At 33.3% G+C, this 26,374-nt stretch overlaps 1 protein-coding gene and 1 long non-coding RNA gene across 2 annotated transcripts; one reads left to right on the forward strand and one right to left on the reverse strand.

The window, feature by feature from the left end:
- Positions 1-2,347: 2,347 nt before the first annotated feature.
- Positions 2,348-8,863, forward strand: LOC120071337 (uncharacterized). Its single transcript, XR_005480213.2, has 3 exons — positions 2,348-7,629; positions 7,721-7,848; positions 8,612-8,863. It is a non-coding gene; the product is annotated as an uncharacterized LOC120071337 (long non-coding RNA).
- A 121-nt stretch (positions 8,864-8,984) lies between these two features.
- LOC120067237 (NAD(P)-linked oxidoreductase superfamily protein) lies at positions 8,985-13,632 on the reverse strand. Its single transcript, XM_039018765.2, has 5 exons — positions 13,499-13,632; positions 13,225-13,400; positions 12,584-12,830; positions 10,361-10,540; positions 8,985-9,278 (listed from the first exon to the last, which is right to left on the reverse strand). Exons 1-5 carry the CDS (start codon positions 13,616-13,618, stop codon positions 9,051-9,053), a joined length of 951 nt encoding a protein of 316 aa, XP_038874693.1. The 5' UTR covers positions 13,619-13,632; the 3' UTR covers positions 8,985-9,050.
- Between the last annotated feature and the right edge of the window lie 12,742 nt (positions 13,633-26,374).

Raw genomic sequence — 26,374 nt, forward strand, 5'->3', positions numbered from 1 at the left:
TGTACATTTTATGAATTCAATTCATATAAATCTAATATTTGAATCTTATTCAAATATATTTCTCTTACATAATTTGGAATATAAATCACATCTATAACTAACCACTATATATTAATCTCATTAGTATAAAATTCCCTCATTTGATTTGAACAATTTAAATCATTCCTCATTACTATCCTTTAGTGAGCTAACAGGGGACCTTATGTACCTACAAATTATAAGCTCCAACAATATGAGATTAATTCATCAAACTCCTTTAATCTAATTATTCAATATTCATTAACTACTGATCACTCCACTAAACACCAATAGTTGCACTCTCCACACTGTAGATATATTTCTATGTCCATGGATATAACCAATCAACAGAGCAATGAACCTTCACAAATGCTCATTACTACAGTTGGGTCAAAATACCGTTTTACCCCTACAGTTACATCTAACTCCTTAAATACCACTGATTCCTCTAATGCACAAATAGTTTATAGTCCAACTATAAACTAACATCTCTTAGGCCAGTGAGAGGTTGAGGCCTTATTGTTCAAGACTCGAAACCAACTATTAAGGGAGCAATTTATCTATTTTCTCAAGGAATGAGAATGAGTGAATTTCATCTTGTGTAGCTGTGTTCCCAACTCCCTAATCAGACAAATCCCCAAAATGGTAGGCTTATTGAGTCGGCTATCATGGTCACTCTTACCCATACAGATCAAAGGACTGCCGGCATAAACAGGAATTCAAACCTCATTCAAAATTAAGGTCAAGTATCCTATGGTCATCCTGGTGAAATATTAGTTTCTTCAAGTAACGGTGTTATAAATAAAAACTAATTATTTTGGGGTCCGATCTATGTCCCATGTAACAATTACATCCCATGTAACAATTACAAAGTGGTCTATATCCGCGATGTTACCAGGATAAGACACCTAACCTTCATCCATTTATTGCATACCTTATAGGTTATTACTTGAACATGAACCACCTATATGTCAACCACATACTGTTCAAGTGACATCATATAACCTTGGATCTTAGTTTATTGGATTGAATTAATGTTGTCTAAATATCAAATAACATACCTCTGATTTTATTAGATAAATAATTTTTGTTAACAAAACTACAAACTATGGGATAAACTAGATTTAGGACATCAATCCCAACAGCGTCAGCAAGTGAAAGTCCCAAGGTAGAAGCTGGCAGGTTTGTTGTAACCCTTGAGCGTACCATAATAGAAGTGGGAGAATGTGTCCATGATTTCATTATGGGATTTCCTCGAATAGCAAAGGGCTTTACGGTGATGGCTTTACGGTGATTTGGGTTGTAGTAGATAGATGAAGGAAATCTAAATAAAGATCTTTTGAGTAGTGGAAGTGGATCGTTCCAAATTCTATTCAGAATGAACATAAACAATTACAGTCTTAAACGGAAACGAACAAACTATGCATAATTAGAAATTACAGCATGCTACAAGAAGATACAAGGGATAGACTATGCGTACCTTTGAAGAACTCTTCTTCAAATATCCCTCGATCATTCAAAAAAATCATTCAGATAGCACAAACACGAACACAACGAACGAAACAACCAACAACATGAACAACTGGATGTACCTCGAACCCAATCGAGTCCAACTCGATCCTCGAAGGGAACAGGAATACCACCACAATGGTTACCTTGGTGTTCTCGGTGTGAGAATTCAGGAGTTGTGGGTTGTATATGATCTTGGATTGAGGAAGACAGGAGGTATACGATCAAGTAGACAATCGAGTAAGTAGGAAATGAATATTGTCTATCGTATAGACGATGTACTCGATCGTTTAGAAGACGAAGCCTATCATATAGACTTTGCTACTCGATCATGTAACAACAATCAAATGAGTAACTATCATATAGTCAACTCGTAGCTCGATCGTGTATGCTCTCAACGCTATCGTTTAATAAAAACAGTTTTTACATGATAGCCCTTTTTTGTGAGATTTTTCAAATGAATCATCATATAATTTTGGAAAACAATTTTCCTTTTTATCTCACAGTTGCCATAAAACTTCCAATAACCTCCCACTCAATTCGGTTATTAGAGAAAAAGAATTAATTATCATATGATTAATAGATTATAAAATAAATATGATAACCAACTTATCATATTATATTTAAACCTATAGTTTTAATATTTCATCATATGAAATATATAAACCATAATTCTTTTTCTATTTTATGGTATTTAATAAAATCATATTTATATGAATTCCTCCAATTAATGTATCTAATACATCATATCAATTATATCATATATAATTAAATTTTCCCTTGTTAATTTGAACATTTTAAACCAACCCAAAATCTGATTCTCAACTTGAACCCATTAAGTTACCAAGGGGACCTTATGGACCTGTAGCTTGAAGCTCCAACGGTACGTGAATAACTAACTAAACTCTTTAGTCACGAGATCCACCATCCGTTAACTGTTGGTCACTCCACTAAAGACTGAAAACTGCACTCTTCACACTACAAATATATTTTTGTGTCCATATGACCAATCAACAATGCGATGACCCTTCACAAATCACTTGTAAGTACAGGTGTGCCAATTTATCGTTTTTCCCCTATAGTTACATCTAACTCCTTAAGTACCACTGATTCCTCTAATGAACAATAAGTCATAGTCCTACTATGGTTGAGTCCTCTCTTCCAAAGAGAAGGTGTGGCCACTATGTTGAAGACCAAAAATCAGCCCTTAAGGGAGCAATTTATCTACTTACCCCTGCATCCGGGAAGGAGTGAATTCCGTCTTATGTAGCTGAGTTCCCAACTCTCCATTCAGACGAATCCCCAAAAAGGTAGGCTTGTTGAGTTGACAATCTAGCCGCTCTCACCCATACTACTCAAAGGACCGCCCTCATTAGCAGGAGTTCCCACCTCACTCAGGATTAAGGTCATGTCACCTATGGTCATTTTAGTGAAATGTAAGTCTCAATTATCAACGGCGTTATATAAAAAGACTAATCATCTCATGGTTTGGTCTTATACAAACTCTTTGTATAGGAGACCTCTGCTCGCATGTTTCCATATGAATGGTAAGAATCAGACCATTTGTAGCACTTTACAATACTTGCAACATCTACAAAGCGGGTCGTATCTGTAGTGTCACAAGTATAAGGTATCCCTCCTTTATCCTTATACTACAGACCATTTAGGTTATTACTTAAGGCATGATCCACTTGTATATCTCACATACATGCTTAAGTTACATGAAATAACCACGGATCTTAGTTTATTGGATTGAGTAAATGCTTATAAAATAACATTTATTTTATTAATAACAATGTGTGTACAAAATGTTTACAAACTACAAGACCACCGGGAGAATTAGGATATCTAAAAAAGAATCGATTTCATTCAACGTTTGATTCAAAGAACTTCGCTTAGCCCCCCTACTCATGAAACGGCTTCGCTGCAATGGATGACAGAGGGTCCGTAGTACCCAAAGCACTGGAGTGATCCTGTAGCTGATTGCGACAACTTATCGAGACTTGTTACTAGACCAAGAAAAAATTCTCAATCTTTTCGACCTTAGTTCCGTATGAGCAAGTCAAAAAAATTGAGAAATAGAACCATCTGATTTGATTCGCCCGAAATTCACTCTCAAACGCTCTTTTTAGTGGGGAGGAATTGTTTTCGTATCCTGGACTTTAGGAAGGCAAAAAGTGTTGGAGGGTTTGTGCCCTAAAGTCTCGTGTCCTGTAGTTTGTAAACAACTTTGTAAGAACATTTGTGATGTATAATATATATGATATTTACTTCACTTCTTGACTTTGCACATTTAGATGTTTTTATTTTACCACAAACCAATAAACTTAATATCTCTGGTTTTCTTTATGTAACTTAAGCATGTATGTAGTGATATACAAGTGGATCATGTCTTAAGTGACAACCAAAATAGTTTGTAGTATATGGATATAGGAGGGAAACCTTATCCTAGTAACACTATGGACGCGACCCGCTTTGTGGAATTGTTACAAATGTTGGGAGTTGTCACAGATGGTCTGATCCTGATCATTTGTGTAGCGGACATGCGAGCGGGGGCGTCCTATACAAAGAGTTTGTATAAGACCTAACCTCGAAGTGTTAACGTCTCGTCATATAACTTCGTTCATGATCGATACTTTACTTCACTAGGATGACCATAGGTAACATGACCTCAATCCTGAGTGAGTTGGGAACTCCTACCATTAAGGGTGGTCTTTTGATTTTCATGGGTGCGAGTGGCCAGAGCGCTGACTCAAACCTACCACTTTGAGGATTTGTCTGATTTGGGAGCTAGGAACTCAGCTTCACAAGATGGAGTTCACTCCTTCCCCGAAGCAAGGGTAAGTAGATAGATTACTCTCTTAAGGGTTAATCCTGGGGATTGAACGATGTGGCGCCACACACCTTCTCTTGCCCAAGAGGTGTTCACACATAGTAGGACTACGTTGGATTGTTCATTAGAGGGATCAGTGGTACTTAAGGAGTAAGATGTAACTACAGGGGCAAAGCGGTAAATTGGCCTGCTGTAATTATGAGCATCTGTGAAGGGTCATCGTACTAATGATTGGTTATATCCAATGGACATAGAAATATATCTATGGTAAGAAGAGTTCAACTGTTGGTCTTTAGTAGAATGTCTGGCAGTTAACAGATGGCAGATATCATTACTAAAGAGTTTAGTCAGCTATTCACGTACGGTTGTAGCTTCGAGCCATAGGTCTATAAGGTCCCCTTGGTAGCTTGGATATAAGTTGAGAGTCAGTTTTTGGGTCAGTTTGAAATGTTCAAATTGACAAGAGGGAGTTCGATTATATATGATATAATTGAACTAGTTAATTACATGGTATAATTAACTTTATGTATGAGATACATTAATTTGAAAGAAATTGGATATAAATATGATTTATATCTAGTGGAGGAAAAATACTATGATTTATATATGATATTAATTCATAAGTTATGAATATGATGTGATCATATTCATTGTCTATTAATTGGACGGTTAAATGGGTAATAGGATGGCGTCTCTTCTGTTTTCATAACGGATGAGTAAGTTGAAAGATCAATTTGAGACACTTAAATAGCTCACGGTGTGTTAAGTATGGTATGTGCGGACATTGTGTTGAAGAGTGTCATCGCTTAGAAAACCTGTGCCTATACGATAGTGCTTGAACGATCGCTTAACGATTACACCCGTGTGCGCTATTTACTAAACGATTGTTTACCTTTTCCAAAGAAATCGTTTAGCGTCCAACATTTACTAAACGATTGTTTACCTTTTTCTAAGCGATCGTTTAGTACCCGATATTTACTAAACGATCATATAGACGATCGCCTAGTTTTTCCTACACGATCATTTAGACGATCGTTTACTTTTTTCCTACACGATCGTATACTTCACCTAAACGATCAAGCATTTTGTCTATACAATAGACGAGTCTATCTCTCATTTACTTGATCGTTGTATACGATATCTCTTCCTCATTCCCTCTACCAAATCCAAACAAAGCCCACCTTTTGGATTCTCACTCCAAGAATATTGAGGGCTTTAAATGGTGGTATCATCCCTGTTTTCTATTGTTCGTGTGAAGACTGTTCGAGGTAGACAATTGGGTTTTGCTGAGCAATAGTTTACCATCTCAGCAAAAGCGAGATTTGCTGTGAAGAATAAGTCTTCAATTGGTATAATTTCTCAATCTCTTATTTATTGTTCTTTTAAGCATGTCAATAATTTAGCATTATGAATGCATTTTAGTATGTTTGAATGTATATGTGGAAATTCTGTCACAATAAATTGGAAATATCCGCTTCTGCTCGTAGGTACTCTTGAATACTCTTGAATAAGAGTTCCTTCAAAAAGTCCCCTATCCGCCTTGTTTTATTGTGATACAGGGGGCAAAATTGTTTGCTTTCAAGTCAAGCTCCATATCCCTAGCAACAACATAATGGAGGCAGTCAATCAATATAAATTTATCCAAAATCTAATTCAAATCCAATATAATACCTATGTATAGGTACATAAGAAATGTACTGAATCGATTCTTTTTAATGAATAGATCCGATCGTAACTTGGAATATTACCAATCCCAACAATAGACTTACTAAGCTAGCGCATTTCATTCTGGGGAAATCTACTTATTCGATGAATAAGTGGCCGCAGTTGTACATGAAAGAGGTGGTGAGGTTGCATGGAGTGTTAGTATCTATCGTGTCTGATAGTGACTCTTGCTTTACATCTAATTTTTGAAAAAGTCTCCAGGCAGCATTGGGTACTCGGTTACGTTTTAGTACAACTTTTCACCCACAGATGGATGATCAAACAGGGCGTTGAACCAAATATTGGAGGATGTGTTATGCATTTGTGCAATGGAGTTTTCAGGAAGTTGGGACTCTCATCTGTATGTGATGAAGTTTCATATAATAATAGTTATGAGGCAACCATTGACATGTTTTCATTTAAGGCACTATATGAAAAGAGTTGCAGGTCTTCTGTATGTTGGGAAGAGGTTGGTGAATGGAAGTTGCTAGGGCATGAGTTAGTGCAAATCACGGTGAGGCAATACAGAAGATCAGAGCATGTATGCAAATAGCTCAAAGCTGACAAAAATGTTACGCCGATGTTAGGTGTAAAGACCTGGAATTTGAAACTCGTGACAAGGTATTCTTGAAAATGGCTCCTATTGAGATTCGGTAGAAAGGGAAAACTAAGTCCACAATTTATTGAACCTTTCGAGGTCTTAGAGCGAATTGGCCTTGTAGCCTATTAGTTGGCGTTGCCACCATCTCTCTCTACACTTCAGGATTATTTTTATATATCTATGTTGAGGAAGTATGTGATAGATTCGGCCTATGTTGTGTACTTTGAACCATTGCAGTTGAATGAGAACTTAAGTTATGAGGAGAAGCCTATTCGAATTCTCACCAAGGAGGTGAAGACTCTATGCAACTGGGAGTTGACATTAGTGAAAGTTTTGTGGTAGAATCACCAATTCAAAGAGGCAACATGTGTGTGTGTGTATGTGTAACTAATCTCTCTCTTTCCTCTGCACGCACACAACACAAGAAAAAAGAAGAAACGAAACGTTTTTTCACATTTCTCCCACGAACCCTAGCAAGCAACCAACCACTGTCGATCGTACAACCACCTCCCTCCGATCTTCGTCAATCGTCTCACTATTGCTCTGAGCCCATCGCCGCTCAAGCCTTGTCGCTTGTCGGTAGATCTCGTCATGGATCGATGAGTCCGTCCAACCATGCCGCTGCCCAATTTTGAAGTCGTCAGTCCCTACCACGCCTATTCCATACATTGCCACCACCATGCTAGATCCAAGTCACATCGTCCAACACAATCAAGGGGTTTAATTTTGTTTTTCTCTTGGCATTGGAAAGATAAATTGGAGTTTTGGGGAGGTTTTAGGTTGCTATCCAGTAGGTCGGGAAACATTCCGATAAGATTTTGGTGGGATACCTGAATTCTTTCTATTACCCATTGAATAATGGTTTCGAATCTTTGATGTCTTTATGTTTTGAAGTTTGGAATGAAGTTTTAAGGTCGGGAACATGCTGTCTAGCTTTACAAGGATCGATTTTGGGAGGATTTTTGTAAGTTTTTGGTGAATTTTAGCACTCCTTTTGAATTAAGGTTAATTGTTGAAAATTAAGTTATTAAATTTTGGATTTGATTTATGTACAGGTTGGCCAACTGAATTGAGTTTTGGAATTAATTTTGGACCAAGCCACAATTTCGATCTTGATGTAAGGTTGTGTTTAGCAAAAGGAAGATAAGCTTACTTGAGTTTTCTTTTGGACCTAAATTTTGAGGTAAGTAATCTTATTATTGGAACCACCTTTGTGTCAGACGATAAAATTAAGGGTAATTTTGATGGTTCTAAGGCTGTGTGTGTCATGATGCCTGATTAGAGAGGATAAATGAACATATAACTATCTGTTTGAAGTACGTCATAAGTATGAGCATGATCTTGTTTTATAAGATATTTTATAAGAATGTATGAGGATGATCTATATCTTAATTGGCATGTATGAGGATGTATGAGCTTTATGTTATGTTGATGTGTGGGGCTCGGTTCTATGATGCATGATATTTATATTAGTGATAGTTGTCCCTTCATGTAGTCATGTACCCACTAGAGGTTTGTGATCTCCTTCGGGATTTCACCAAAAGTTAGTGATTTCCTTCAGGATTTCACTAGAGATTAGTGATCTCTTTCGAGATTTCACCAGAGGTTTTTTTTCCCTTCGGGATTCACCAGAGGTTAGTGTCTCCTTCAAGATTCACTAGAGGTTAGTGTCTCCTTCAGGATTTACCAGAAGTTAGTGATCTCCTTCAAGACTTCACCAGATGTTAGTGATCTCCTTTAGGATTTCACTAGAGGTTGTGGGTATATCTCACCTATGTTAGGTCGTGTCAAATTATTCTCTAGATGGTCATCCATGATAATTAGAGGATTTATGCATGTTCTATTAGAATGTAGCATTTATAGGACATAAATGCATAGCCTGACCCTGGTGGTGGGGTTACTTACTGAGTATTTTATGCTCATTCTTTCTTATGTTTCTTTTTCAGGTAAAGATAAGAACATCCCGATGAATTACATGAGGAATCCATGATCGAGCCACTGAGACCAATCAAATGCTTTCGCTCATGCCTTTTCTATGTTTTCATGATTTTAAACTTAGTCAGATGTCAAATTTAGAGAATTTTCCGTGTTTACATTTTCTATTATTTTGGATGATGTTTTCTGGAGATTTTTAATTTTCTTTTATTTTCTTAAGGGTGCCCTGTTAAACAAATTTCACTTAATTATTTTAAGTACAAGTCAAAGGGATATTTTTCCAAAGTTTTAACTTTTATGACCCAAGTTAAAAAAGGATAAAGTTTAGTAGATGAATCTATATTATATTAATAGAAGAAGAAAAGAGGATATATATATTTCCCTTATTGATTTGATTCATATGAAGAGTGGACACAAGAGAAAGACAAAATATTTAAGAAATTAATGACATCAAATTTCACCATCCCACAAATCTTGAATGGTTTTGTATGGGCTTGTTGTGTCATTTACAAAATATTCTCCCCTAAGAATTTTTCTTTCTTCTAATTTTTCAATTTCCAAGCAATCTTGATCGTCCAATTTGAGATCAAGCGCACCAAAATTTTCTTTCAGACGCTTTTCATTGAAGCTCTTCACTATCACACTTGATCCTTTCCATAATCCCCACTGTAGAGCAACCTTCACAATTAAAAAAATAAAACCATATGTTTAAGTTTAATAGAAAAACTTTAACAAACCTAAATGGAAAACGAAAATATCACTTTTTACTTCGAAATTGACAAATATTTACTAATTTTATATTAGACATTTAATTTCGATTAAATCGTATCTTAAACTTTAATAAGTGTTTCGAAATTCTTATCTTTGAGAGATTGTCTAATAAAAATGATCGATGAGTACATTTAATAAATACAAAACACGTCTTCGAAGAAAAACCAAGTTGAACTTGGGTTTTGTGGTTGAATTTTGTGAGTTTTGTTAGTATTTATTTGATCATCCATCTTGTGTATTAATTATGCTTAAATTTGTGCTATGCATCATTTTAGTTGAAATCAGTTAAGTTTTGAGAGATTTTTTTACTTTGCTTGAGTAGATTCAGCAAAACTTAAGCATAAAGTAAAAAATATGACATGTAAATTTAAGTTTCATTAGGATGCAATGGAAAGTATTTAGCAAAAATATATACAATTCTTAAAATTATATTTTTGTTTTTCAAAATTAAAAAAAAAAACAAAATGAATGCATTATATCATTTTCCTTTTATGGAAAAAGGAAAAAAATGCCATAAAGCAAACTGACATTTTTCACATGTTTTTTTTTTCAAAGTTAAAATAGTATTTCTATATGTTACTTTGAAGTTGGTTGAATTTTAATTCAAGTATTTTCAATCAATCTTAAAAATTTAGTTTCTGCTGATAATTTATTGTTGAGTTTTTTTAAAGTAAATTTTTTGTTATCTATTAGCATTTTTATTATAAAATTTGAAAACATATTAACTTATTGTGTTTTTCTTGCATTAAAGTTATTGTTATTAAAAATTTTGAGGGACTAAATTTAATAATCGAAAGTATATGAATTCAATTTCAATAATTGAAAATAAAATCATTAAAATTAAACAAACTTAAAAAATGATATTTTAACCTATTTCTTATTAAAATCAATTATTGTTATGTTACTTATTTTTAGATGTCACATGAACATTGAAACCAAAAAATAATCCTAAAATTTAGGGGACAAAAGGAGAAGTTTTTTTGAATAACCTGAGCTGGAGTTGCATTGTGTTTGAGAGCGATTGATTTGATGATTGGACTTTCAATCACAGCCGTTGATCCCCATGCATTCCCTGGCCCACCTAATGGTGAATATGCACTCACATGGATTTTATGGTCTCCACAAAACTCTCTTAGCTTGTTTTGCCTCCACATTGGATGCATCTCCACCTATTCATTCCAAAACAACCACAAAACTTTCTTCTCTTCATTCCCAAATTAGGGTTTTACTTGTTAAAATAGGATTGTTTACTAAACTCGATCAAATCGAATCGGATGACGTTAAAATCAAACCAAATCAAAATTTTGATTTATATCAAAGTATCGGTTTAGTTCAGTTTAGAATTATAAGAAAATTAATCTTTTCGATTTGACTTGGGTTTTAGATTTGAAAACCGAATCCAAGCTAATCATGTATATATACATATATATAATTGAAAATCAGATTGAATATTTGTAGTTTGAATTGGGTCAGTTTGGTACATACCAAACCGAATTTTTCCATTTGGTACACCCCTAAGTTCAACCAATATAGGGTAAAGGATCGAACCAACTTCAACCTTAAAAAAGATAATATATATATATATGCACTCATCGAGTATATTTTGGATTGACATCATGTTAGAATTTTGAATTATAATATTGTTTGTTTGTTTGTTTATTTGTTTAGAGACTCAAATTATATATCATCCACATAAAGTTCAAATTATTTAATTAAGCTGGTTTTTAGAAAGTAAGGACGACTTAGTTGATAACATTTGTTTGTATTATTTACCACTCTCATTTCTAGTTTTTTTTCTTGTTGGTTTTAAAATCTCATTCTAACTAAGGATTATCGTGAAAATCCTATTATAGAAAAACAAAAAATGAAGATAGTTTTTCCTTTATTTTAAGAATTCACTCATACAATTTTTTTAAGAAAATTAAAAACATAATCAAGAGACTTCTTTGTAAGTATTTTATTGTCTCTAATATGGCCTCTAAATTTATAAATATTATACTTTTAGTCATTTGCATTTTATTAAATTAAATAATATCAAACTTCTTTTCTTGTTGTTTAACACCTACGAGTATGACAATTTAATTATAGTGTAAACAAGACATATCTATAATAATCCTCATAATTGATGGTTCTATCTTTCACTTTTATGGTTATTGAATTCACTAAAGAAAATACGTAACAACACCTACCTAAAAGTTTTGAAGGATCACAGAATTTAATTTGCTTGTAGTATATTGATTATTTTAAACCTGAATTTTTAATATCCTAGCTAGCTTCTATACTAGCATACTACATATACTAAACTTAAATGGCTGACTTTTGATATTAAATAATAAATACTTTCTTCAAATTATATTAATATAATGCATTATATTATACCTATGAGAAGAATGCTATTTCATACTCCAATTTCGATTTCATAAACGTGAAAGGTCCCAAACTTTCTTGACTTGTACTCTTCTATTAATATATTGAAGTCATAATATATTAGAATTAGTTAATTATTTCATTAAGAAATAGCATATATAAATGTAAAGGAGTTGAGTTTTTCGCCAAAATAAATTTAGTTCAACGTTAATCCTAAAAATTGAAGGTTTGATCTCTCATTCTCATAGTTGAACTAAAAAAAAAAAAGAAGTCGAGTCACTCTAACAAAAAAACAAGATAAACTCTAGCTTTCTTTTTACATCCTAACTAAAGTCACATTTGATAATTATTTGGTTTTTTACTTTTTTATTTTTATTTTTGAAAATTACATTTGTTTTCTACAATTTTTTTTATCATAGTTTTCATTTTTTATAACTAAATTTAAAAAATAAGAACTACTTTTTTTAGCTTTAATTGGTAGTCATTTCGTTTTTTTGTTTTTAGTTTTTTAAAACTAAGTCCATAAACACTCTTTCCATCTCTGAATTTCTTGCTTTATTATCTACTTTTTAACTAATATTTGAAAAAACCAAGTCAATATTTGAAAACTAAAAAAAAAAATTCATAATAAGAAATCGAAAGAAAATAAATTTCAGTTCCAAAAACTAAAAACTAAATTGTTACCAATTAAAATCTTAGTTTTCAAAATTTATCTTAATTCTTTTAAAATATTCTTAAGTAGATAATAAAGAAATAATAGGTGACAAAATGTTGTATTTATAACCTTAATTTTCAAAAACCACACAAACAAAAAAAATAACAAGAATAGAAGTGAGAGAGAGAACCTGATTAACAGCTGGAGGAATGGTAGCAAATTCTAAAAGGGACTCAAGTTTTTTGGTGGAGAAATTGCTTACACCAATGCACCTACACAAGCCCAATTCTATGCATTTTTCCATTCCTTTCCAAGTGCTTTCAAGATCCAAAGCTTCCTCAAAATCACTTTCCTTGGGAACTGGATAACATGCCCAAGGCTTCAATTTGAATGGCCAATGCACCAAATACATATCTATGTATTCCACTCCCATGATCCTATAAAAATTCATCACCAACATCAAATACAAAATTCTTCTTATATAGACTTAAGCGTTTAAACAGATGGATATGTTGAAGACTCAACTGAAGTTATTTGAACACAGTATCTCTTAGACCACTTACTCTAATATCGGTGATCCAATAATGAAAGTAAATTTAATACTATTTTATCTTACAATTCTAACATCTCTATTGCTATTACGAACAATTCTTTCAAAAAAATTAAGGTTTTATAGTAAGCCTACATATGTACGTAGATGAATATCCGTAGTCGTTACCATAACGTGGTTGAATAAGCTTTCCTATATTGAATTTTCTTGTATGGGGTTCAACTAAAAAAAATTGGAACTTTATATGCTTATATGTATTTATTGCAAAAGCTATATATTACCTTAGTGTCCTTTTTAATGCTGAAACAGGATCATGATGGTCATTTCCCCATACTTTTGATGTAAGAAAAATGTCCTCTCTCCCCACAGTTTTGTTCAAAAATTCATCATTAATAGCTTTGCCAAGAGCCCCTTCAGATCCATATATAGTTGCAGTATCAAAATGCCTATAACCCATCTGCAAAAATCAAAGAAAAAATTAAATAAAAAAACATAATACATAGATCAAATTAACTAAAGAAGAAAAAAAGAGTTTATAAAGTAAAAAGTTTATACTTTGATGGCCATATGAACAGCTGATTCAATGGCATTTGCGTCAATTTGATAAGCAAAAGTTCCAAAACCAAGAATTGGAAGATTTACACCACAATTCAAACTCACTTGATTTGATCTCATAATTTTTCTCTCTAAATATTATGTAAATGATAATAATAATAATTTGAAGACATTAATATATATATACACATAAGAGGAAGGTGATGAAGTCAACGTTTTGTTAACTGTCTCCTAACAGGACATTACAGCTTATGATGAATGAATCATTGGTGTTGGTGTCTGAAAATTTTAAGTGTTTAATTTGTGGGATCTATATTTATCCATGTTTTATGGGACACTGTTGGATTGGCCTTTGATCTTATCATCCAACGGACAGGATTGCTTGATTTTTGTGTTGTCTATCTCTCTCCTAGGTGTCATGGAATTTTCTTAGAAAGAAGTCAACAAGTTGGTTATACTTAATAATGAAACATTTAATTTGAAAAAACCTAGAAGAATGGCAACCTAACCTCCATCATCTTCCTACCCTTTTCTCTCTCTCATTTTATTCCATACAAATATTAATAATATCCATTTAATAATCATTCGATTTTTAGTTTTTAGAAAGCACCTATTCCACTTCTAAGAAAAATTTTGAAAACTAATAGAAAGTAGTTTTTAAAATTTTGTTTCTTTAGAAATCTAACTACTTAGAAAGATGCAAAACCTTTGTATGAAAATGAGAAGAAATAGACTTAATTTTTAAAATTTAAAATAAAAAACGAAATAGTTATCACTGATATTATCCATTACAAGCATTTGGAAATTCGTGTTAGCAAAAGGAAAGATTTTTCTTTTAAAAAAATGTATTTTGAATGATTTTTTTCCTTTGATGTCTATGTTTAATGTATCAACTTTTGTTCAATAGAAAATATATATACACATAGCTTGTATTTTTTTTAGAGCTTTGGGTTTGTTTAGTCTATTTTAACTAGTTAATAATTTCATCTTGACGTTACTAGAAGTCCTATGCGTTCAATGACCGATGCAAGACACAACAGGCATTGATTTATAAATTATAATTTTAACCTCATCGGCATTATCTAATTCAACCTTATTTGTTTCCGACCCAATTCATTTTAATCGGTCAAATTAAGTATGACCTCTTTACTGTTTGACATTAAACCCCTTGTTCCTACCATAATATTTCCTTCAACGTTGGTATCCGTCTGTCATTGTATCCTTTTTATGACGGACATTGACCAACATTGGAGCCAAATTTGTACTAATCTATCTTAGAGTCTATCCTAAACAAAAATAATAATAATAAAACATAATTTAAAATTTGAAAAGTTTAGACTTCGTTTGGTAATCATTTCGTTTTTTGTTTTTTATTTTTGAAAATTAAGCATATTTCTTTTCTATTTCTTACAATGATTTACAATGATTTTCTTCTCTATTTCTTGGAATGATTTGCATCTTTCTTAAGTACAATAGTTGAATTATTAGCCAAATTTTAAAAAAAAAAAAAGTTTTTAAAAGCTTTTTTTTTTTTAATTTTCAAAATTTGACTTGATTTTTTAAACTATTGGTAAACAGTAGATATATAACAAATGAAGAAATTTGGAAGTGAAAATAGGATTTATAGGCTCTGTTTTCAAAAACAAAAATAAAAAAAACTAAATGATTACTAAACGGTGCTTTATTTAAAAGTAGAGCCACACAAAATAATTTTTTAAAGTAGTTAACTTAATAATACTTGAGTGATTATATATTTTATAAAGACTTAGCCTCTTTTTTTTTAAGTCCGATGGCTAAGTTGTTTCTTTTTTTTTCTTCCTCAAACAACTAAGTTGTTCTTTTCCTCCTAAATCATACAAAAATCCAAAATAATCATCCTTAAACATATATAGTTTTTAAAAATAAAAGCAGAAGAGAAATAGTGTTTTTCAAAATCGTTCCAAAATCTACAATTGATATTTTAAGATATTTTAATACCAAATTTTATTTTTATTGAGAAAATTGTGTACTTAGGATTGACTCCTATTACACATTAAATATAATATATAATCTTAAATTTTGTTTGACTTACACTCTAGTCAACGTTTACATTTTTTTTTTCTATATGAACAAATAAAACTAAATGGCATTACTTAACCTTAATTATAGCAAAGCCTTAGACATCCAATTTAGAATAAGATATACAAATCCACAGCCTACCAAATACACTGATGAGCTGTTTTTGTTGCTTAATGCATACATATATTGAGAGAACCATGCTGTTTAAAAGAAAAATTATTTCCCCAATTCCCTATTTTATGCACCACCATATGATCTTGTTGGTTAAAAGAATATATTGAAAATCCGTGGACGTGATTTTCTTTTATTAAGATTGGAGGTTTAAATTTTCGTCTTATATGCTAAATTGAACTTAGCTCACTTAGTATACGAATATATAAATAATCACGAGGTTCGTGGTTTGAATCTCACCTCCCTAACTCCTAATTATACTAATAAAGAAAAAAGAAAAAAAAAATCTCATCTCATACATTCGATGAACTTCAAAAATAGATATATATATATTTATTGAGCAACAAACCTAATAATTATAATTTAGTTATTAAAATGTCTCTATCTCCTCTAAGGTATTATAGATCATTTGAATCTTGGTTTTTCTATACACTCAATTTTTTGTGTGAAAGAGCCAAAATGATTTAGAGTTTTAGGATAGAGAGATTTTCGATATTAAATTATAGGTATAGTCTCTAATCTTTTAGAGTTATGTTAATAGTTTTTTTTAACATTTTTAAAACATATATATTTATTAGATAGGTCTAAACTTTTAACTTTATGTTTAAAGATCCATAAAATTTAAAAGTGTCTATGAAGTTCCTCACTTAATTTCATTTTTATATCTAATAATAGAACCTTGATATATATTCAACATTTTTTTAAGATTTTATAGAAATTATTATTAAGAAAAAATTGAAATGTCAAGATTCATATGAGACAAGACTATTCAATTTCATAACTAATATATAAATAATGAATTTTATAAAAGATTGATTATGATAGGAAACTATTGGACAGGGACTTTTTAAACTTTAAAAGCCAACTAATAGAACCAAAATGATTAATAGCTCAATGAGCTTTAGAGGCTTTTTAGAATTTACTTGGGGGTTGTCTGGATTATTTCAAAAAAACTCATTTTTATTTAAATATTTTTTATGAAAAGTGATTAAAATACATTTAGAAAGCTATTTTGAGTCATTATCAAACATTTTACTTTCTTCCAAAATGATTTAATTTTTAAATTAAACACTTGAAAATGTATTTCAAACACATACTTAGGCCTATTTAGACTGATTTGAGAAAAATGTGATTTTCAAAAAAAGTCATTTTTATTCAAATACTTTTGATAAAAACTTATTAAAATATACCTAAAAACCTATTTTAAGTGGTTGTCAAACACTCCAATTTTTTCCAAAATGACTTCTTTTTTAAATTAAATACTTGAAAATATATTCTAAACATACCTTTAATCTACTAGACACCACGTTTAAGGTTCAAGAACTAGACTAGTAAATTTATAATTTAATCTATTTTCAAAATATAAATAAATAATATAAGATTAAATTTAGTATAACCTAGGAATCCAATAAACATTATTGAACAATGATTTAAAAGAAGACTTATTTTCATGCATTAAAAGCCTCATGCATGTTGGATAAATTATTCGATGAAATCACCGTTACGCAGCTGGTAGTTTTGTACAGTTAAATATATTATTTTAGGATTTTGATCGTATATAGAAAACAAAAACAAACTTCAAATTTATATCTAATAATTATTAGAGAGCATACTAATTTTTTAATCTATGTCCAGCGATTATCACAAGATAGCTAAATTAAAACACTTTGAACAATTTTAAAATAAAACGTTCACATAGCCTAATCTATCAATTTAATTTTGGATATCATTTGTAAGTATACTTGATATTGTATAATTTAAAAACACATGGAGGCAGTGGTTGAAAATTTAAGATATATAATTAAAATACATTAAAAAAACCTGTTAGGAACATGCTGGCCAAATGATTAAGCTAAGTTCAGTTCAATTAATATTATCATTAAGCACAAGAAGACACCATTAAACTAATTATTCCTGCCAGACAAGAAAATATCATTTTACTAGCAATTAATTACAATGTTTAAACATGTCTCCCTTTCTTTTTCTTTTCCTTTTTTTTTTTTTTTTTTTTTTTGAGCCTCACAAAGAGTCACATGTCATATATAAATTATCCTCTCGCACTTTGAAATATATTATTTTAATTATGCAGCTGTATAGAGAAATAAGTTTTTTGGAAGAAAATAAGATGGTTTAAAATATCAATAATATTAATGATAAATTGTTGGCTTTTAAGTATTATATGTGCATATCATTCTAAATCCATCTAGTGATTTTGGAACATGAATGGATTTCTTTTATGTGATCACTAAATTTTTTATAGTCTATTTTTTGTCGCTAAATTTTCTAAGATATTTTGTTTTTAAACTCTCTTAAGATGAAAATTTTAGACCTTATTCAACATGTTCATTGAATTCGTGATGCGAGCTTAGAAGTGTATTGTATAAAGTAATTGGAAAAATAAGTGCAAATGTGAACGATGCGTTGATGCGTTAGTGATGCGTTAGTGTTGTGTAACGGGACGCATGACACTCCTCTATATGTGTTCAAGTTTTCCTAAATCAGATCCAAGTATAAATCCAACTCAGGTTCCTGGTAAATCTAGAGTCGAACTCAGGGATTCAGATTAAAGCTAACGCAAAGCTTGCATTGTAGCTGATGTAGAAGTATCCTCAGTGAATGTGAAATGAGTTATTTACGCTAAGTTTGTTGTATGTGTGCAAGAAGATACAAAAGAGTCAAATAGAAAATAGGGGGGTTGTGTGAAAATGAAATTTAGTGCAGGAGGTACGCATCGATCTAAGTGAGATGTACACGTACAAGAATGCAGATGAAATGATTTGCTTATCTTCGTTTATGTGTTAGACTTCTATTCGGCACTTCTCAATGCGAATGTCATACAATACCCTATCTCTAGGATGTATGCGTAAGTCACAAAATGCAATAAAACACTAATGCGTCTATCTCTAAATGTACCAAGCGTTTCTAACTTAATGTTGGCTTGCTTACTCTCTTGAATAATTCAAGCTAAAGTGGCTTTTACCAAGTGATTTAGTTGGCTTAAGTGTTTAGAAATGGATTTTGCATGAAGTTATAGATGCATCTAATATAAAGCAAGAAATAAACAATGGCGAAGTGAAGTAGATCAAATATATGAATTCATAAAGAAACTGATTGTTTTTACAAGATCAGTACTCAATCAAATGAGATGAAGAAAGTTATAATTCAGATGATAAGAAAGGAGTCAAGCCGCAGAGTATAATCTCTTGCCCTCTTTGGCTCAATTCTAATTCGTGTACAACCAACTTGTAGAAGAAATGGAAGAAAATTCTCTCTCGATCTCAGCTTTCTCCACTCCTTGATCGACGGTGATGATGGTTCTCTTCCCTCTTGTGTTCTTCTCGTCAAACAACACAACTCTAAGTCTCAAAATTTCAGAATTGTACAATGAGCTAAGGTCCCTCATCTGGTGTGGTTTCTTCTATTTATATGTGTTGGTCTTCACCAACTTGATGATGGGATAGCATTAAATTCCATACCCTGGTCAGCCGCCTGACACTCAGATACTTTTCGGATGCCACCAGCTTCAGATATCCATGCTTGCAAGTGGTGATTTGACACAAACAGCCTGAATCAATGAATCTTCCTTGCATTGAACCCCTCCGACGCATGCCTATGCGTTGACATTGCCTGCGACACTTAGAATCTTTATTGAAATCCTGCAATATTATGCGTTAGCGCCGCAGTATTTTAGCAATAAACACTCTTTTGCATGAGTTTGATAGTGTTCGAATAATTCCATGCGTTTTCTCTAAGAATGATAAGATTTTATCATTAAAGACCTTAATTGTTCCAACTTTTAAGTCACAATAACTTGTATTTCTACAAGTTATCACAATACCAATTTATTTTTTAGGCCCCGCTACAAGAAAACAAGCCTATTTTAGCAAATTTTTTTTTGGCGGTTTGACCAATGCTACAAAGATTTTCACAATGGCAGCGATTTTTAACAACACATTAAATTGCTGCTATTTATACTTATTGCAACATGTTGTTCATAACTTTTTTAAAATTGTGGTGACATATTTAATTACGATAATTCACAAAAGATGTATTGTAACGACCCGACCCCGTAGGACTCAAGCTAGGCCGTTACTAAACACATGCATGCATAGAACTGAAAATGACACCCTTTTATAGTGAAATAAATGCTAAATAAATAAGGTAAATTCAAAAGATCTCCATTAAATTTAAATATTAAAAAAATGATAGGATACTCATAAATCATAAATGATAATAAATAGGTCTGAAAACAAATTTTAACAGTAAGTTTCAAACATCAAAACTGAAAGTTGGAAAACGTGAAAAGAAATCTAAATATCATGAGCGGGAGCATAAAACTAGTTCCCTGTGGCTCGTTCATGGATTCCTCTTGTCATTCGCCGGCACTTCCTTCCCCTTACCTGAAACATAAATATGAGGATGTGTAAATATAAAATACTCAGTAAGTAACCCCACTACTGGGCTCAGGCTAGGCATCTATGTCCTCTAGATGCTTACTTCTAGTGGTACGTAAGCACTCTCCTAGTCCTCATGGGACACATACATATATGAATAACTGAATTTTCATCCTACTGTAGTTAAGTATACCTACTACTCTAGTAAGTCCTATAGGACCCACAACCTCTGGTGAACTCCGAAGAAGACACCACCTCTAGTGAATCCCGAAGGAAATACAACCGCTGGTGAATCCCAAAGAAAAGCACCACTGTTAATGAATCCCAAAGGAAACGCAACCTCTGGTGAATCCCGAAGGAAAGCACCACCTCTAGTGAATCCCGAAGAAAACACACCTCTGGTGGATCTTCGTCTAGAGGTTGTGTTTCCTTCGAAATTCATTAGAGGTGGTGCTTTCCTTCGGGATTCACCAGAGGTTGTGTTTCCTTCGGGATTCACTAGAGGTGGTGTCTCCTTCAGGGTTCACCAGAGGTTGTGGGTCTTACAAGACTTACTAGAAGTAATGGGTATACTTAACTATAGTAGGATGAAATTTAGTTATTTATGTATGTATGTGTCACCATGAAGATTAAGAGAGTGCTTATGTTCCACCAGAGTAGGCATCTAGAAGACATAGAGCCTAGCCTGACCCCAATAGTGGGGTTACTTACTGAGTATTTTATATTCACCCTTTCTCATGTTTATGTTTCAGGTAAGTGCATGGACGCACCGGCAAATGACAAGAGGAATCTATGAACGAGCTACTGGGGATCAGTTTTATGCTTCCGCTCATGATATTTAGATTTCTTTTCATACTTTTCAACTTTCAGTTTTGATGTTTGAAACTTACTGTTAAGATTTGTATTCAAACCTATTTATTATCATTTATGATTTATGGGGACCCTATCATTTTTTTTTAATATTTGAATTTAATAGAGGTCTTTTGAATTTACATTATTTATTTAGCATTTATTTCACTATAAAATGGTGTCGTTTTCAGTTCCATGCATACATGTATTTAGTGACGACCTAGCTTGAGTCCTAGGGGATCGGGTCGTTACATGTATTTACAAACGGCTACAATTATATCTATTGCAATATTTAAATTGTAAAATTTTTAGTATTTGTCGTAATAGAGTTCATTTTACGAAATTTAAAAATTGTCAAAATTAAAGATTTAGAGACTTAATTTGTTTATTCGACCCAATATTTTCAGCAAGTTAAAAACTCTTAATTTTACCATGTATATTTTTTTTTAATAAAGCAAATCGATTTACATTTTGCCATCATTTTAAGCGTTTACTTTTCATTTTTAATTTTACAAGTTATTCTAAATGGAAAAAGGAAAGTTTCGGGGAAAAAAAAGGAAAAGAAAAGAAAATAAAAGGAAAGGAAAGGAAATGAAAGGAAAAAGGAAACGTTAAAACAGAATGTATATCATTTAATTTCGCTTGCTTTTCTCACAAAAGTAGCATTATCTTTTTATAACACTTTGGGATTTGAGGATTTTTTTAGATGGAAATTGACACCAACATCCCCCATTTCTCTTATTTAACGTGAGTAGAGGCAGAGAGAGATTTTGGCTTTTACCTTCTTCCTAAATAAAAATATAGACGGATAGTTCAAGCTCTCTCAACACTTGATCTCTACAAAATTCTCTCTTAAAAGAAAAGAAATCTCTTTCCTTCCAAAATTAATCTCAGAAGTCCACTAATTCTTAGTGATTCTCTACCCTTCGAGAATACCGAGGACTCCGAATAGTAGTGTCTGGACTTTGGGTTTTGTATGTTGGATTTGGTATCCTAAATCTCATATATCAAACCCAGATTTCTATTTTCCTTACTTAAGCAAGTGATAAAAGGAATTAACTAAATGAAAGTTAAATCCTAAGCTAAGGAGAAGGACATTTCTAAGTGTTAAGTAGATTTTCCTTGAATAATTTAAGTTGAGCTTTAATTGGTAAAATTGTAATGAAATTTGTATAATAAGTAGGTTGATGAGAAAGTTAGTGTGGAATGGTGAAAAAGGAATGGGGAATTGAAAAAGAAAAATATGGAAATTGAGTTTGGAAAATTTGGGGAAAATTCGGTTAAGTATGGAGAAATTAGGTGAAATGCGTTATGGCTGAAGGACCGAGAAAAATATAGAAGTTATGTGTAATGCGTGTTGTGCACAAAGCACTGAAAGGCAAGTGACTAGTGACACAATCGTGTAGAAATTGCACGGAGACAAACAATGTTCGCAGTAGCTAAGAGCGAGATCGTTGAGAGTGAGATCAGCGAGATCGTTGAGAGCGAGATCATTGAGATCGAGATCATTGAGATCGAGACCAGCGAGAGAGTGGGAGAGAGCGAGATTTTGAGCGAGAAAGTAGGAGAGAGCAAGACCAGCAAGAAAGTGGGAGAGAACGAGAGTAGAGAGAGTGAGAGCAGCCTGTGCGTCAACCACGCCTTGTCCGGTGCTGCATTCGAACGTCACACCCACGTCTCGCCTATGCATCGAACGGCCGGGCAAGTGTATATGCGTTGAATTTGGCTGCGTTCTTGTAGATTATACATTGGAAACCCTAATTTGAATACAAAAAAAGCTTGAAGACGTAAGGGCAAACATCAATTAAAATTTAGGTGTCCGATTAAGAGAAATTCTTTAACCTTAAGAAATTGTGTTAGATGCGTTTGGGAAAAACACATTGAACCAAGGTGAAGTCAGCTTACATTGATAAAGGGAGGATTAAACATTTGGCCATACAGTCAAGTAGGTGCTGTCAATCCTACGAGCAATTTAAACGTCTATAAATAGGGAGTTGGGATTTCATTTTCAAATCATACAAAAATCATAAATTTCATAGAGAAAGTAGAGGGCAGTGAGGGTTCAAAGGAATGTGTCAACTTTGGACGAGGAGATCTTCCAATATATTCGTGCGTTTGGAGTGATTCTAAAGCCATCTGAAAGCTGTGGAAGTCTAGTTTTCAGAGTAGGGCTGCCAGAGGAAAAGGCTAAAAGAAACTGGGCTGGAGATTGAGAAGAATGCAAAAGGGTCAGATTGTCGAATCAGTTTGAGCCAGTCTTGAAAATTTTGAGATTCCAGCCAAACCACGAAGAATTCTGAGCTGAAAGTTTAGGGTAAGATTCCTAAGACATTTTAGAATAAGTTTATAGAAGGAAATATTTCCATATAAGGTTCGGAACTATGAGTAATCTAAGTTGTAAATTGAATCTGGATTCTAGGGGTGGAAAAGGGATCCGAGGAGCTACTAGAATGAAAAGTTCCTAAGAATTCGAGGTGAGTGGCTAAAATGTTTTTAAACTGTTTTGATTAAAAACGTTTTACAAAAAGCATGTTTGTGAAAATAATTCTCATGCCTACTAGTTTTATAAAGTGGTTTCCAAGCAAGATCTGAATTGTGTTGTGAACGCATGCCTATTGTTGAAAAACTATTTATATATGTTGATTTTATCCAGCATGCGTTACCATCTTTAAAGCCATGTTGTATATGTGTTATACTATACATGCTTTAAAGAGAAAGGTTGTTTATAAATAATTTTGGTAAAATGCGATGCCGAAGTACAAGGAGAAGGCATCCACCCAACTAGATACTGAAGTACAAGGAGAAGGTATCTATTGGTACTTAAGTACGTTTGAGAAGGTACCAAGCCAACGGGATACTGAAGTACGTTGGAGAAGGTATCCTAGTAGCTCGATACTGAAATACAAGGAGAAGGTATCTGAGCAGTAGTACCTAATGTGGCCACAGGTGAATAAAGTCAGAGATTGAGCAAAAGGGTTCTCTCTGGACTAGCAGTTGGTGTTGGGATTATTTTACCAGTTATAAAGTACTTTGATTTGAGAAATGTTTTTATTGTTTTATGTTTAAAACAACTTTACATGATTTACGCTTGGAAAACGTTTATGCTGCAGTACAAGTACTGTAAAAGTTTATGTTTCAGTTAAAAACTCAATGCATGAGAATTTACTTTTTTTTCTCGGTCACTCACTGGGCGTAAGCTCACCCCGTTTTCAAATGTTTTGTTTTCCCCCCCACAGGTAGCGGTCAAATCCTCTAAAGATAGCTTTGCGTCTGCTCTGCCACTAAAGGACTAAAAGACTTGTAACCGTTTGCTATGTGTTGAGGTTGGAATACAAATTAGTAGTTGCGTGACTATTGTTCATATAGGGACTAGGGTTTATGGGTTTTGGGACTTGTGAATCTAGTGTTGTAATGACTCTATACATATTATGTTTCTAAGTTAATAAATTGTGGGCCTAAAGACGTCCCGTTGCATATGAATTATAATCGGTATCAGAGTTATTAGGTAGTAAGTGTCAACCTAATGGTTGGTAACTGCTGTAGTCACACCTTTCTCTAGGCTAAGAAGGTGGTCTGGGGCGGGGTGTGACAATTTGGTATCAGAGCATAAGTTTTTTGGACAATTGAGGAATTAGTTTATATCAGCTTGGTATCCAGTATAAGTTTCTGGGAAGGTTAAAGAGTTAGCTGGTACCAATTTGGTATCAGAAAAAAGGATATACGTAACCTTGGGAAAAGGTTGGGTGTAAAGTTTAAGTTAATACTACATTGTACTAAAGGTTATACGTAAACTTTGGAAAGGTTTGAGTTAGTTAAGTATTAAAGCATAGGACTTTGGGTGAAAGAGAGAGTTCATGCATTAGATTGAAGTCCCATAGATAAGTCTCTAACATGTGTACTTAATAACTAGGCAAAAATGCTGAGGAAAAGAGGCAGACCGAGCAAGCAGACTGAGAAGAGGAATATTGACCTTACCAGTGGAGGTCCTGATGTCTCATCAGACCCAGATCCGAAGGGGAAAAGAGTTAGAGATTCCGTAGAACAGGAGACAACTTCTGAAAACGAGTTTAATACACCAAAAGTAGGTGTAGATCCCCAGATGGAAGATCGAATGTTCGATAGAATTACTCAAAAATTAGCGACGAGTGTAGGATCGATCCAAAACGATCCAGAAAAGAAATTCAACGTTGAGAGGCTGAAAGCTTTAAGAGCCACGACGTTCGATGGAACCCCAGATCCAATAGATGCTGAGATCTGGTTAGATTTGATTGAGAAGTGTTTTAAAGTTATAAGATGCCCTGAGCTTCGTAAGGTCGAGTTAGCGGCATTCTTACTGCAAAAAGGGGCTGAGAAGTGGTGGAAAGTGATAGAGGCCAGAAGGGGTAGTTCAGAAACTATGACTTGGTCTGAGTTTAGACAAGTATTTGAGGATAAATACTACCCTAGTTCTTTTAGGGTTGCGAAGAGGGAGGAATTCCTTAGGCTAACTCAAAGAGTAATGACGGTTGTTGAGTATGAGCAAATATTTACTGAGTTATCTCAGTATGCCCTTCCGATCATCTCGGAAGAAAATGAGATGTGTAAGAGATTTGAGAGTGGCCTAAGAAGAAAAATACATACACCCGTTACCTCTACATCCAATTGGTGAATTTCACTCAATTATTTGAGACCGCTATCCGAGTAGAGCAGAGTGTAGCGAGGGAAGTTATACTCCAGTCAGGTGAAGGACAATTTAGAATGCCTGGAGAAACGAGAAGTAAGAGATTTAGACCCCCGTTCTCTGGACAGTCAGGTATAAGGAGCTTTGGAGGCATGAGCCCACAAAGTTCAAGTCGTAAGAGGTCAAGACCTGCAGCGAGACCGAGTGATAGATCGGTATCAGGTCACGCTAGCAAGTCAGTAGCTAGTATAGGGAGGAAACCATTTTGTGTAAACTGTGGTAGGCCTCATACAGAAGTATGTTATGGTAATAGGAATGTGTGTTTCCAGTGCGGACAAGCTGAGCATTTCAGAAGAGATTATCCTCAGCTAAGTCGTGGAACACAAAATGAACAAAGACAAGGAACACAGACGGTAAACTAACCTAGAACGACCGAAACTAGAGGTGAGGGATTTGGTGTAGCTAAGCAAAAAGGGGTAGCTGGACGACCCCAACAGCAACCGCCGTAGCAGCAGTAAGGTAAAATGTAAGCTATGACACACCAGGAAGCGGAAGAGGCTTCAGATGTCGTAACTGGTACGATAACTTTATGTAATCAATCCGCTTATACATTATTTGATCCTGAAATCATTAAAAACTCATTACTGAAATCATTCTTCTCAACCTCCAGCCCAGTTCCTTTGAGCCTTTTCCTCTAGCAGCCCTACTCTAAAAACTAGACTTCCAGAGCTTTTAGATGGCTTT

The sequence above is a fragment of the Benincasa hispida genome, chromosome 1, assembly GCF_027475165.1.
Source record: "Benincasa hispida cultivar pf3 chromosome 1, pf3_genome.v1.1, whole genome shotgun sequence".
NCBI lineage: Eukaryota > Viridiplantae > Streptophyta > Magnoliopsida > Cucurbitales > Cucurbitaceae > Benincasa > Benincasa hispida.

Excerpts from the sequence above, each read along its gene's own strand:
- LOC120067237 (XM_039018765.2), bottom strand. The coding sequence starts at position 13,618 with ATGAGATCAAATCAAGTGAGTTTGAATTGTGGTGTAAATCTTCCAATT. Across the intron at positions 12,831-13,224 it reads GCATTAAAAAGGACACTAAG|GATCATGGGAGTGGAATACA; the intron begins GTAATATATAGC and ends GAATTTTTATAG. Across the intron at positions 9,279-10,360 it reads ACAATGCAACTCCAGCTCAG|GTTGCTCTACAGTGGGGATT; the intron begins GTTATTCAAAAA and ends TTAATTGTGAAG.